Source organism: Pundamilia nyererei, unplaced genomic scaffold (genome assembly GCF_000239375.1).
Source record: "Pundamilia nyererei isolate P.nyererei 1_Seehausen unplaced genomic scaffold, PunNye1.0 scaffold00063, whole genome shotgun sequence".
In the NCBI taxonomy this organism is placed as follows: domain Eukaryota; kingdom Metazoa; phylum Chordata; class Actinopteri; order Cichliformes; family Cichlidae; genus Pundamilia; species Pundamilia nyererei.
Window position 1 is genome coordinate 660,585 of NW_005187464.1, and position 13,822 is coordinate 674,406.

At 38.0% G+C, this 13,822-nt stretch overlaps 2 protein-coding genes across 4 annotated transcripts in view; both read right to left on the reverse strand.

Moving 5' to 3' along the window:
* Nucleotides 1-4,176, reverse strand: part of pdlim5b (PDZ and LIM domain 5b) — a 35,764-nt gene extending 31,588 nt beyond the window's left edge. For all 3 annotated transcript variants that reach the window (XM_005735197.2, XM_013911408.1, XM_005735196.2), the window contains exon 1: nt 3,885-4,176. The gene's annotated coding sequence lies outside the window, so the exon portion shown is untranslated. The remainder of the gene's footprint in view (nt 1-3,884) is intronic.
* A 5,483-nt stretch (nt 4,177-9,659) lies between these two features.
* Nucleotides 9,660-13,822, reverse strand: part of opn4xa (opsin 4xa) — a 5,665-nt gene continuing 1,502 nt past the window's right edge. Inside the window, exons 2-8 of the mRNA XM_005735350.1 lie at nt 13,494-13,627; nt 11,705-11,908; nt 11,457-11,628; nt 10,549-10,710; nt 10,279-10,386; nt 10,023-10,191; nt 9,660-9,812 (exon numbers count right to left, since the gene is read on the reverse strand). Of these exons, the coding sequence (XP_005735407.1) occupies nt 9,660-9,812; nt 10,023-10,191; nt 10,279-10,386; nt 10,549-10,710; nt 11,457-11,628; nt 11,705-11,908; nt 13,494-13,627 (1,102 nt within the window). The remainder of the gene's footprint in view (nt 9,813-10,022; nt 10,192-10,278; nt 10,387-10,548; nt 10,711-11,456; nt 11,629-11,704; nt 11,909-13,493; nt 13,628-13,822) is intronic.

A 13,822-nucleotide genomic window follows, 5' to 3' on the forward strand; every position in this document is an offset into this window, starting at 1 on the left:
TTTTGGATAAGTATTTTACAATCATAGTACTTAGAAAGACTTCAGTGTTACATGTTTACTTTTTTCATGTTAAAAAATACTTGATATTTCAGTAAAGTAGTTTTTGTTTGTTTATTTGACATGACTTCTAATAAGGCAGATGTTAATTTCTCCATTCATTTTGAACTTAGAGTGTTTTTGTTTCAGATGTTTCATGTGAAGCATTAAACAGTTTGGACTGTTTACTTGAGTTTTCCTAATTAAATTTAGTCCTACTAAACACAAATATCGTCTGGCTTTTAGTATTGCAATATATCGTATCGTCTACCCTGTATTATGATACATATTGTATCGCCAGATTCTTGCCAATACACACCCCTACTGCGAAGGGAGTTAATAAAAGGCATACCCTGCACTGCCAGAGACTTGTTAGAGATCAGCTTCAATTCACTGGCAACAGTTTGATTTTCTTTTTTGCACCACCATCCTTTTTGGCTAAATGAGACACCACCTACATCACCGTTTGGGCCAAATGTGCTATTTTATGTGAATTTTGTACATGGAAATTAGTAAGAAAGTAGGACTTAATTGAGCAAAACTTACTTGGTGCAAGTAATGTAGTTCACGCACTATTAAGTTTCACTGGTTTAAGCCCTGCCTGTCATGCATTCCTTTTCCCCTAAAAGACTGAAGCGGCAAACATTTATTGGAAGTGAGATTGAGGTTAAATCCAGTGACATGTTACGATTTAGTGCTTCATAAAATTCATTAGACTGATTTTTGAGGAAACTGGAATGTTTGCAAAATATGCTTTTCTAGCATGTGTGTGTGTGTGTGTGAGACAAAATCACTGCGACTCTTCTGTCAACAGCAGTGAATCTGTCACTGTGCCTGTCAGATCGGGCAAGTCTGAAAAACCACAAATCATGTAAGAAACATTTAATCTCTACCCGAGCCAACAGGCTGACACAAAAATATGGCATTAAAGCCTAGCCCACAACCATTATATGTCACACACTGTATGTTTTAATTACAAGAAAATGAAATATGGAAGCACATATTTTAGCAAATAACTTCAAAAACATCTAAACCCAAAAAGCTACGGTTTTCTAACCAACTAAGGGTCTGACATGAGATCCGTAACCATTCTTTGTACTTGAATAACTTTCTCTTTTATTACTAGTTTTAATGGAGAAGATTTCCCTTTAAGGACATAACCTGGCAGCTGAAACACATCAGAGAATGTAACTCGTACTGTGTACAATTTCATTGCCTGGCGTGGAAAAAGAGGCATAAAAAAAAATTCTCACATTTTTTTGCATTTTTTCCCCAATGGGTATTTCATGAATAATAATGCCTTGTCATCCCAGAGCTATGCCTTTTTGGTGTCATAATTCATGCTACCATTAAAAGTTCCCTAAGGGCCAAAGCAGCACCTGTTAGAACCCGTCACCTGGTTAGTTGTACTAGACATAAATCAGATCAGAGTGTTGGCCTGCGCACATCATCTCATCATCACGCCCAGAGGGGAACGAGCCCTTAAAAGAAGAGGACACAAAAGACCTTTGGGAGGGGTGGGAGCCTTAAAATCATGTGTGAAAGTGATATGGAGAAGGTGAACACCTGAATAGCACAAAGCACACACACAGCAGTAGTGTGCAGTATTTAGGACAGGTAAGGCAAGCTGTCACAAAACCTCCATGAGGTAAACAGGCTACATTTTTACATGACAATGAAAAACATTGACTGTCAACTTGGTGAACTTATTAAAACACACTCGTAGTCATTGCTGTAGTGGCAACTGTGAGAAATTAAAGGTACGTGAATTGAGTTTTACTATATCCATCCATCCATCCACTTACTTACTTTTTGGGTATGTGGCCATAGCTCTGTTATTTGTAGAGCATAATAATAATATTATCACGCCAAACTAATCAACAGGAAAAATATGCAAGTCTATATTAAGACTCAAACTGATTGAAAACAGCTGTCTGCCTGCTCAGGGTGACCTAAGGCTGAGTTGTGAGCCAGGAAGTGTATTTTTGGCTAAAATGAAAAATCCCTTCCTAAATATAAACTCCATAAACTGCATTCACCCAATTCAGTTCGTCAAAGTACAGCGTCACATGAGAAACATATTTGATAAATATTCTAATAAATCATTCTTTCAGCACAAATACAAATGTTTGTCTTATTCTTTAACAATTTATTGTAACGCAGCAGAGCCACACAAACCAACAGAGCTCCAAAAACAAGAACATGAAAGCGTCTAGCTTCCTAACCTCAAAATAAGGAACTCAACCACACCTTTGACACTGCCAGAAGCTTTGTTTACTATCCCACTTGAGTTCACTTCGCTAAACCTCCAACGCTGACAAAGAAATCATTTTATGGATAGTGACAGGACACAACAAACAAATACCGTCTGTGCTACGGGAAGATCTTTGACCCAGAAAATGATGTCTTGGCAACACACATGCACACACGCAGGCCTGAAGTTTCTCAGTTGTTTAACTTATTCATTCAGTGTGAGTTTTCAGGAGTCTCAAGAAAGCAAAAATACTGCAAAACTGGTTCACGCTGACTGAAGTCACATTACCTAATATGGAGAGAACAAACATTACGCTCATCTCATGTTGCTGCTTGTTTTGCAGTCTGCAGTGATATCATGCATAGACATGAGCAGACACACCTTTTAATGTCTTCATAGAAAAGTAATTGAGTTAGGCATGAGAAAGTATTAACAAGACTAACGTCAAACCTTCTCTAAACTGGTTAGGGGGCAAATTTGAGCCTTTTTTTTTTTTAATCGTTCAAGTTCCTATCACAATGCTGCTTTCGGTCTGATAAACATTTCAGCACAATCACGCTATCAAGTTATGGCTCAGGCAATTGAATGTACTTAGATGTCATTTAACTTCCTGGATCTTAACCACACAGTCTGAACTCAAAAGTTCCTGGATTTACATTAAACAGTAAAACTTGTATGTTACTGCACATGTGGCCTCACAAAACCTGTGAGTCAAATCACACTTTGACTTACATTTAGATCTATATGCAACTCCAAACATCAGTTCCTGCTTGTAGCAAGATTTAAAAAGAAAAAAAAACATGGCACAGGCTTCAAAATGAAAATTCCATTCATGGTAGGAAAGCCGTCTCAGTTACGAATCACACACATTGAATGTAAATAGCATTCACAAACTGCTTTCCCAGCATGTCAAACTACAGCTGTGTCAAGTCTGGTTTCCTACATGTGATCTCCAGGTAACGCGGTCTGAAGAAGGAAACTTTAAACGGTCTGCACGTCAAACGCTTGTCCTGTGCAGTTACTGCAAGATATGTTGACTCACTTAATTTGAGTATGTTTGCATTGTCACACCCAGGCAATGGTGATCACATGAAATTGTTCATACTCAAATGATTGCATTTTGCATAAATAAATGACAATGTCAAAATTAAAAGCTACTTCTTATCAAACATGCAACATTCTAGCCTGCTTTTCAAGATGCACCCTTTTAATTTAGCGTGCTGCCTCACAGTGCGCGATGAGTGCACTAGTAGTAACAGCTACGGTTGTTTGCACCCATGTGTCCCCTCTGAAGGAGGTAAGAGAAGCGAAATGAAGCCGAACCAAAAGTCTCTTAGCAGCTCTCAGACACAATAAAGCACATGTTTAATATAATGGTGAATATTTCCACATGGACTTTTAGCCTGCTTGAAACCGTGCTCACGCAAACTGGGTAAAACAAATGCGTTACTCCGTTTGCAGAACTGAAATTTTAAATACGGTTATTCTTCTTGGAAATGCTTTGTAACGGAAACATGAAGCTGTAAAATAGCGAGCGTAACTTTCTCTGAATTGTTACTAGGAAAACTGGCGAGATGTGCCGCGCAGAACTCACCTTGCTGTGTGGAGCCGGGTTTGGTGGTGAGAGAGAAGCAGCAGTGTGTTTAGTCCCTTCTCAGTTTTTGAACAACTGGACTGAGCGGAACTGAAACTTCCGCGTTAAAGCCAAACCTATGTGGCTACCGGGTAGGAGGGCTTTAGCGCGCCAGGCGGTTCACTGGGGGCGACGCGGCTCCCTGCAGGCGTGGGCTTGTTTAGTGCTGGGGCAGTGCAGGTGAGTGGTGGTGAATAAAAAGCACAGTGGATGAGACTGCAAGTGCACACTTGATAACTGGTGGTATGCGATACTGCAAAACTCGGTGCTGATACCAAGTAAATACAGGGCCGGTGTCACCAATACTAATACCAATACCGTAAAAAAGCAGCTTATGTAGTGCGTCATGATTTACGACATGAATCGTCACAAGTTCTGAACACATTTTAATGACCACGACTTAAGATAAGAGGCTTTTCAGGGGTTTTTCTTTTTATGTATTTTGAAATGTTTCTTTTTTTCTCTCCCTGGAATGTAAACGTGTCTGTCTCTAAAGCACTTTGGCTCAACTTCTGTTGTTTAAGTGGCTATAAATAAATTAGATAGAACAGTCAACACAAAAAGTTTTGGACTTTTCAGTGAGCTACATACTGAACTTCCTAGAAACTTCCTAGAAGCTAAGTATCGATCCTAAGTAAGTATTGATCCTGTCCGATACCAGTACCAACGCTGGTATTGACACTATCGATATTTAGATCAAATCCTCCACCTCTACAGTTACAACAGAGTTCAAACTAGTGAAAGAGCCTACTACAACCACAAAAACCCCAAACTGTTCCATCTTCACAGTTTTTTTGTTTGTTTGTTTTGTTTTTAGTCACTTTTGACAAATAGACAGTATCTAGCTTGTGTTGTATGAAAGCTTAAAAAATGAATTCTTTTTTTTTTTTTTTAAAAGGAGCCAAAATAATAGTATCACTTAAATTTGTGTCCATAGCTTCTTAAATTGGTTCATTTACAACCTGTTAACATTTTGCCTGATGTAACGGTCTAATTAACAATAATTTTACCTCTGTGGTGGATTTAGTCACAAGTGAATGCTATCAAAATATCAATAGTATCGATACCAGATTGATATTGACAGAATCAATACTTTGTTTCTGTCATTTAAATTCAGTAATGTGTGTAGCCCGTTGAATTGTGTTAAATTAATTTTCTTTTTAGGAATGAAAAAGAAGAACCTCAAACTTTCACATCGTGAAATGTCTTTTTGTGTTTACCGTTATGTCTATTTTATGTATAGCCTGTAACACACTTAAACAAAAGAAGTTGATCCAAAGTGTTTTGGAGACAGATACATTTACATTACAGAGAAAAAAAAATACATGAAAAGCTAAAAGGTGTGTTTTGTTGTGTTAACTAATTATTGTGTAATATTAAAAAATGATCATTAAAATGTGTTCAGGAATTGCAAATGAACAGTGAGTCATGTCACAAGTCATGACAAGCTCCCCTATAAACTGCCTTTGTATCTGTATCAGTATTGGTATCAGCAATACTGCCCCTGTATTTACTTGGTATTAGATTAATGCCAAACTTTGCAGTATCGCACAGCAGTAGATTTAGGCCTGCAGCAAAAATGAAGAAGTTAAAATAGTCTCACTGGCATTTTTGAGCCAAGGAAAGTTAGTCATTCAGCAGTAGCTGATTGTCAGTGGTTACTGGAAGGTATGAGGCTGATACTTTTGCATGATCTTATGAAAGAAATATTTAAGCATCTGACAGGGCACTGACTTCCCCTGTTGCATCACTGAGCGATGTCATCATGTTTTCCACTAACGTGTGGCGTACCAGTGTGCAGGTCAGACATGCTGTAATACATTTTGAATTATCAGCGGAGACATCAGTGTTCCCTGCTTTGCATTTGTGGTGGGAATTTAAAAAAAAAAAACTGCATTAATGTTTAAAATTCAAAATACATGTAAAATACATGTAAAATATTCACAGAGGAAGCCCACACAAATTCCTTTGTGTGAGTTTAAGGCCTCTTTTTGCATTGATTTGGATTGTATAACCAATAAAGCCTTTTCTCATTTATAAATTAGATTTTTGTTATCATGTGGCTGCTGTAATTTAGGTTTTAGTGTTAGTGTGCCCTCTAGTGGTCAGAAAAATGCTTCACATCCACAGGCACTGTGGACTTTGACTGAAGATACCACGTGATTTATGCCCTCAGGGTAGAAATCTATTTCAGAGGGTGCAATGTCATTTGAAAATGAAAGCAGAAGGGATTTGCCTAGACCTATACTTGTTTGTTACTTAAAGGCCCTTAAACAGTTAGTATCAGTATACCCAGAGCTAAAGTTTCAGACAGGACAGAAGTGTGCCAGTATTTTATTTTGTTATCCACAATGATCCGATGACTGTTTCACAAGCCTACAATATGCATGTCTATCATTGTATGTGTCTCACGTTTTTAGCACAAATAAAAATTACCTATTGTCTTAATCTTACTTTTGATAAGCATGAAACAGATTACAATATGATTTAGATTGCAGTATTTTATTTTTATACTGTAATATTTGGTTAGATACACATCTATGTTACCATTTCTAGAGGCAAAGCTTTAATCTTCACATCCTGTGAAACTGCATGTCATCTCATGCTTGGATTTTAGGGTAGGAGTTTAAGGATAACACACAGCTGATGACATCACAGGAAAAAAAATCACACAAAACGCAATAATTACAAAACCACTCATTTATTTACTGACACAAACCTGTTAGGGAGATAAGTTTGAGACAGTAGTCCAGTAATGTAATAAATGCAGGATGTAGCCTTTATTTCCCAGCATCCTGGTGAAAGGGCAGGTTTATCCAGTGTATTTTGTAATCAGTCATTTTTGTGGCAGTGTGAATTTTTTGAACACCGGGGCGCTAACTGTTACATTTCTTCACGTCAGCCATATCTTGGAGGATTAAAAGGTCTAGTGTACTGCGCCGCTATATCTTTAACTGTAATTGAATGAATCAGGGAGTTGTTACTTTTTTCAGCTGGAGGAAGCAGAAAACTGTTAAAAGTAATTACCTTTCTACCTGCTCTGAATGTCTGCTTCCTCTCACTCTCATGCATTATATGCAAAAGTGTCGACTGTTATATGCAAAAAAAGAAAAGAAAAATTCTTCAGTAATAAATCGCTTTAAAGTAAAATAGTAGAACTGATTTATTTTGGATGTATTTTTGCTTTAGATTAAAATAAAGATACAGAAAATCATTTGCAAAAGAGCATATGGAAACCTTTATTTATGGCAGCAAATACACACATAAGTATGTGAACAAAGACTCGATGCATGTCAGTGATTGTGACAGTTCTATGCCCGAGAACACGTACTGACAAAACGGTGCGTTTGTTGTGTCTTTTGCACATAAATTCACATACTTTGACTTGCACAATGCTTCATAATAAAAATAGTTCCCAAAATACTTCCAGTGAATAAAAGCGGTACAAAAACATTTTGATCTGACTGTGATCCAAGTTGGATCAGAATGCTTTCTGTTTCAGATAAATGTTGAGTTGCAGACTAACCGTGTCACTGTCTTCCCAGTCTTAGGTTGTAAAAATCCTAATCTGCGGGATCACAAAAACTTAGAGCACGTGTCAACAAATACAAAATGTATTCTTGTTATTCAGTGTCTTTAATGCAATCAAATCAGTTCATCGATGAGCAACACTCGTTATAAACAAATATATTTAACCTTCTAAATAATACAATATAGAACAGACTTTTACATGAAATACAGCAGTGATCATATTTTACTGAGGCATATAAATACATGTAGCCTTAGTTATAATGTAAACAAATGGATACAATTAGCTTCCTCATTCAGTGCTGTTTTAAAAAGAGAATTCTCACCGTCCTTACAACAAGATGATAATAAACAAGTCCTCGGACACACACACACATACACGCGCACACACAAACACACACACGCAGACAAAGAAGATCCTTAACTATGCAGCTATCCAGCGTTTTCCCAGTTTGAATACAATACCAGCACAGTGGCTTTGGATATCTACTGATGCCAAATATACCAAATATCTGATGCTGATGTTAAATTGACAAGCTGTATTACTCACTCTGAGAAAGAGATTGAGAAATATTATTACATTTTTTTATTAAAATGATATATCCTGGCTCTAAATGTAATGTAATGCATATATTAACAGCTTATTAAATGGCAATGGGAAACAAAGTAAGTTTTTTTGTTTTGTTTGTTTGTTTATTTTTACATATATGATCTTGTCTTATTTTAGCTTAGTGTGAGAGGCATTGTTATATGCTGCTGTTATTCAGAGTTGCACAAGGTTCTCATTTTCTTGCTCTAACTGTGCACTTGTGTGTCAGTTGTGGAGTGGAGCTGGCAAGAGGCTGAGATAATATTAAGTGACTGAGCCTGCAATGAAAGCTACCCAACGAGTGTTACATTGAATATAATGTGAAAGCAAGAGACAGAGAGACGCCAACAGGGAAAGCAACGATGTCAAAGACCTACAATTGTGGTATTTCACTTGACCACATTTTGTCAAGAAATAGTGCAAACATACAAAGAAAACATGTTGCTGCAACCGCTAGCAACCTCTGGCCTGCTATTGAGTAGTGGCATGGTTATGGCAGTACAACACTGAATCAAATCAAATCAAATCAAATCAATTGAATCGTGCCACTTATTTCTGCTCCAGCTTTTTGAATCGTGATCGGACAAATATCTGATCCAAGCGCTGGATTGGTGCATCTCTTTAACATCTAACAAGCTAGTGTTTTTGAAAGAAATCTTCGCACATTAATTAACTGAACATGGTTACAAAATTGTGACTGTAATTTAACTGCAAAATGTCTTTGGTGCTCTGCAACTTTGTTATTGGAAAATAGCCAGAATACAACCATTTGGCACCCATTTTAGTTGGTGTCCACTGTTGCAAAAAAACGCATCACATACAAGTTGTGCTCATCAGCACAGACTTGATTGCAGCACGTTGGCGATCTGTTTGCATTTATAAATGACACGGCAGTTATTTGCAAACCTTGACGATTGCAGTCAATTCAAGTCAGACCACAGTTGTTTGGAGATAGGTTCCTCCTACAATGTGACCTGTGTAATCGCCTTGTGGTCGAAACTGGTTGCCCAGAGGTTAAGACTGTTAAGCACTCAACCTCTGGTTGACTAGTTAGTGACTGTAACTACTTGCAATTGTTTCTTTGCTTTGCAGTTACTGGGTAACTGTTGAATTTTGCAAGTTAGTTGCAAGAAGGTTGACATCCTATTTTTACGCTAGTGTTGCTGAACCATAAGTCAATTCACAGTTCTCTCTGTCTGCTTTGTGTAACTCCATTTATTTTTCTCAAAACAGCCTTCCTCCAAACATCAGTCTTTGAAATTGAGTGTGAAGATTACACTGGATTTTTCTTGCTCGACATTTATCCAAAGTGTGGCTGGATGAGGACTTCATATTTTTTGTGCTTTTTTTTCTTCTTGTCTAAACTCATATCATACCCATCTTTACATTTCTTTGGCTGATTCCAGATTGTCCGTATTCCTCTTCCTTCCAATATGCAATAGAAGTCTTTTAACTGACTTAGTCAATAGATTGTGATCACAACTGTTCACTGAACCTTGCTCTGAGAATTAAAATGAAATATAAATGTAAGTGTTTTGTGGGAAAGACATGTTTTATCTTCAAAGCGTTTGACTTGCCAGTAATATGAATTGGAAATCAACAGTTCAAATGATTAGGGCCTACCTTAGCTGTTCCTGGCTTCGGCTTTTCTTTCTTTTTGTGTGTTTAGTCAATGACTGACACTCTCTATCCCGCAGAGTTCCAAGGGAATAGCTGGATCCCAAAGTATGACTCTGATCAATAGGATTCAGCTCCACATCATTCCAAACATGCTACAAGACACGTATGTATATCAAGGTAAGAATTTACATCTGCATATTTACAACATGCAACTGCTCTTGTGGTAAAACTACTACAACTACTGACATATCTAACTAAACCCACGTTATATGAATGGGACGGTAATTGTATACTGCTGTAAACAGTTAACATGCTCAGGATTTTTCTCACTTTCAAAGACTAGTGCAGCATCCAGTACTCACCGTGTCAGTTGTTGTAATGGAGGAAACTGTGTGCAGCTTGGAGTCTGATGACTGTTTACTCAGCACGGAGTCCCTTAAGGAGGATTCGCTGAGCGATACTGATATGCAGTCTTTCCTGCGAGCATGGGCTAGGAAGTGCAAGCAAGGTACTTTTTCTGCAAGGGTGATCCTGTTAAAGAAAAAACATGATCTTTTAACAAATTGTGCCATTACATTTCAGAATTAGTTTGTCAGTTAATTAGATGATCACAGTTACCTGTATTTTGAGTGAATTATGGCATAGATTACAGGATTGTATATGGCTGATGACTTGGCTATAACAGCTGGGACGGCTTTGGAATAAGGGCTGAGAATGCCTCCATATCTGATGGACAGAGATGAAACATGATAAGAGATGATCATACTTATACTGTAGCTTGAAATGCTTTAAGTAAGGGTGTTCTACTACCTGCAACTCCCTGCAAACCAGGGTCTACCAAGCTATTTTTACATATCCTAGCATTAAATGCTAACGTATCATATTTACCCAGCCCATGCTATGAGGGTGACACATGCATAGGGGGACCAAGAAAGCACAAACACTATGATGACCACAAAAGCAATCTTGGCTAGCTTCCATTCAGTTTTGATGGAGTGCTGTTGGATCAGTGTTGACTTTCTCACTTGATTGCCCAACTGCTCCACATCTCTATAAGAAGACAAAGAATTTTGTGGTCAGTAACAAATTATAAGACTTTAGAGGGTGAAATGAAGGCCAGAGGTGTGGGTAAGGGGATCTTTAAAAGCAGCACATACAGCGATCTACTGAGAAACTGGGATCTCACTTTGACATTTACCACCTTTTTAAACATCATTGCACATGCATACACTTAGTTTAAATTGAAGTCCCAAACTGACCAGGTGCATGTGAGCATTTACAGTGTGCACCGACCCTATGATCTGAATTATGTTGCTGGCCGCAAATCTCCTTTTAAATTATGCTGAAGCAGGCATGTGCTGGAATGCTTTACAGCAGTCAAAGGGAAAGGTTATTAGTTAGATGTCTCACGAGCTTGCAGTAGAACTGCACTAATTGTCCTATAGAACAAATTGACTATGTACAGAAACAATGAGATGCATGATCCTGCCCTGATGACCTCAGACTTAAAAACTTGAGTTTAGTCCACTAAAAACTGATGCTTGGTCCCTGGGTTGTAGCCAAAAACCCGACTTTCATCACTTCTTGCAGTAGTCGCCATAAAGGTGAGTACTGTTTATTGGAAAAGGTATTTTTTTCCCCTTTTTTTTACTGGCTTACATGCAAGCGGCCAGAATGGGACTTCCAGCAAACATGTATTAAAATGACTTCCTAAAAACAATATTAAATTATGCATATTCAGAAAAAAAGTAATATTTATAATATTGAATATTATAAATCTATTTATCTAGATGTACCTGCTTGCTTGGCGAATTGCTAGGAACATGCAGAGGTAACAGTAGGATATAATGCCAAGAGGGATGAAGAATACGAAGCAGCACAACATCAAAGTGTAACTTTTATTGGCTGGAGTGGAGGTCACATAGTCCCATGTGCACGAGGTCATCAGACCTTCTGGTATATATGAACCTTTAGAGAAAAAAAAGTATGATAAGGTGGACGCTTACTTAAAAATTGGTAAGGAGGGAAAAATGAAGTCACTTACTCCATCCTAAGAGTGGTGCGAGGCTCCAGGCTAATGAATATAACCACACGAGGGCAATAATGAGGTAAGTGCGTCTCGCGGAGGTCCATTGTAATGCCTGCAGAGGTTTGGTGATAACAACATAGCGGTCTATAGAGATGGCCAGAAGGTTTATCATTGAGGCGATTCCAAATAAAGCACCACAGAAGGCATATATTTTACATCCTGCAGGGGAAAAGGAAAAAAGTACGCATTTATTTATTTATTTATTTTTGTTCTCTGTTAGACTGGTGAACACATCTCCACTAAACATTGTTCCACCATCAACAGATTCGAACTAAAAAAAGGTGCTATATAAAGTAAGAAAGCGCATACTTTATTTATCCATTGGTTGGGAAATGTCTTCGTTACAGCAGTTAAAATTAAGTTATGGTATGTAGCTCAATAAGAGATTTCAATAGGATTACAATATGAACAACGTTTACGTAGAAATGTGTGTAAAGGATAAAGATATTTAATATTAAATGTAAATTATTTATACAGTCATGGTAAAATGAAAAGCACAACTCTAAGGTTTTACATATCAGGACATAATAAATACAATCTGGTCCTTATCATTAGGTAGATACAACCTCATATAAGCTGCAAGGACATCATTTATTTAATAAGAAACTAAGCCAAAATGCAGAACTGAAACAGAAAATGCAGTGTGTGAAATACTAAGCACATCCTTGTTGCTTCGATATGAACTAAAAGGGAAAGTATCAGCCAGGCACTGTTAATCACATGAACTTGATTAGCTGCTCATCAGCAAATGTGAGCACCTCTATAAAACCACAAGTTTGTGATAATTTGCTGGTCTGCAGCATTCAGGTTTCCCACAATCTTCCCAGAACCCGACATTGCCCCAAGGTTAGGCCATGCAATGCTTGCAGAATTCGCAAATATCTCATGAACTACATTTCTAACTATGTAGGCCTCAGTTAGAACATTAAATGTTAAAGTTCATGACAATACAATTAGAAAAAGACTGAACAAGCAAGACTTATTCGGAAGGATTGCCAGTACAAGCCTCCTGGTTTCAAGTCTGTGTGTCTTCCCCTGTTGAATCTGAACAAACCGCAAGACTTGTGGAACAATGTCCTTTGGAGAGACACGACCAAAGTGTTTGGTCACAATGATCAGTAAAAGCTAAACACAGCAAATTAGCATAATCCTCATACCAGCTGTGGTGGTGGAGAAGTGATGATTTGGGCTTGTTTTGCAGCCACAGGACCTGGGAACCTTGCACTCACTGAGCCAACCACGAACTCCTCTGTTAACCAAAGTGTTCTAGAGTCAAGTATGAAGCTAAAGCTTGGCAGAAATTGTGTCATGCCGACAATGATCCCGAGCACATCAGCGAATGATTAAATGTACAGCAGCATGCCTAAAAAAGAATCAAGGAGTTCCCATGACCCAGTCAAAGCCCAGACCTCAGTCTGCCTGAAATGCTGTGGTGGGACCTTAAGAGAGCTGCACATAAACAAATGCCCAGAAACCTCAGTGAACTAAAGCAACATTGTGAAGAAGAGTGGGCCAAAATTCCTCCAGAAAGATATACAGAAAAACACTGATACTGAAAACTACTACTTTAAGTTATTGTTGGTTGCATGAGCTACTGAGTCACGGGGATATCATAGCCTTTCACACACTGCTTCTTCATGTCGGCTCACATTTTGTTGTCAGGTTCTATTTATCTCATTCTAAGACCTGATATAATTATTTGTATTATCCTCTGATATGCAAAACCTTGGATGTAGGAAAATACCTGTTTCTCCAAAAATCCAACCCTTGTAAAGGGAATTGACAAAGAAGATGGGTGATTGTGTAATTGCCATGAGGAAGTCACTGACTGCCAGGTTAATGATGAAGAAGTTGGGGGGCGTCCGCAGCTTCTTGTTGCTGAAACACATTAAAAGCGATTAGTATCCCACAAACCAGTTTTACTGTCACACCACTCTTCATTGTAACATGACCGGCAGGGTCATGATGAGAGCTTTTGTTTGCCCTGGAGTTGTTTGTAGACATGGTCAATTCAGTGTTCATCCAATAGTTTGTATGTTATAGTCCCACTCAACAAAGGAATTACAAAGTACT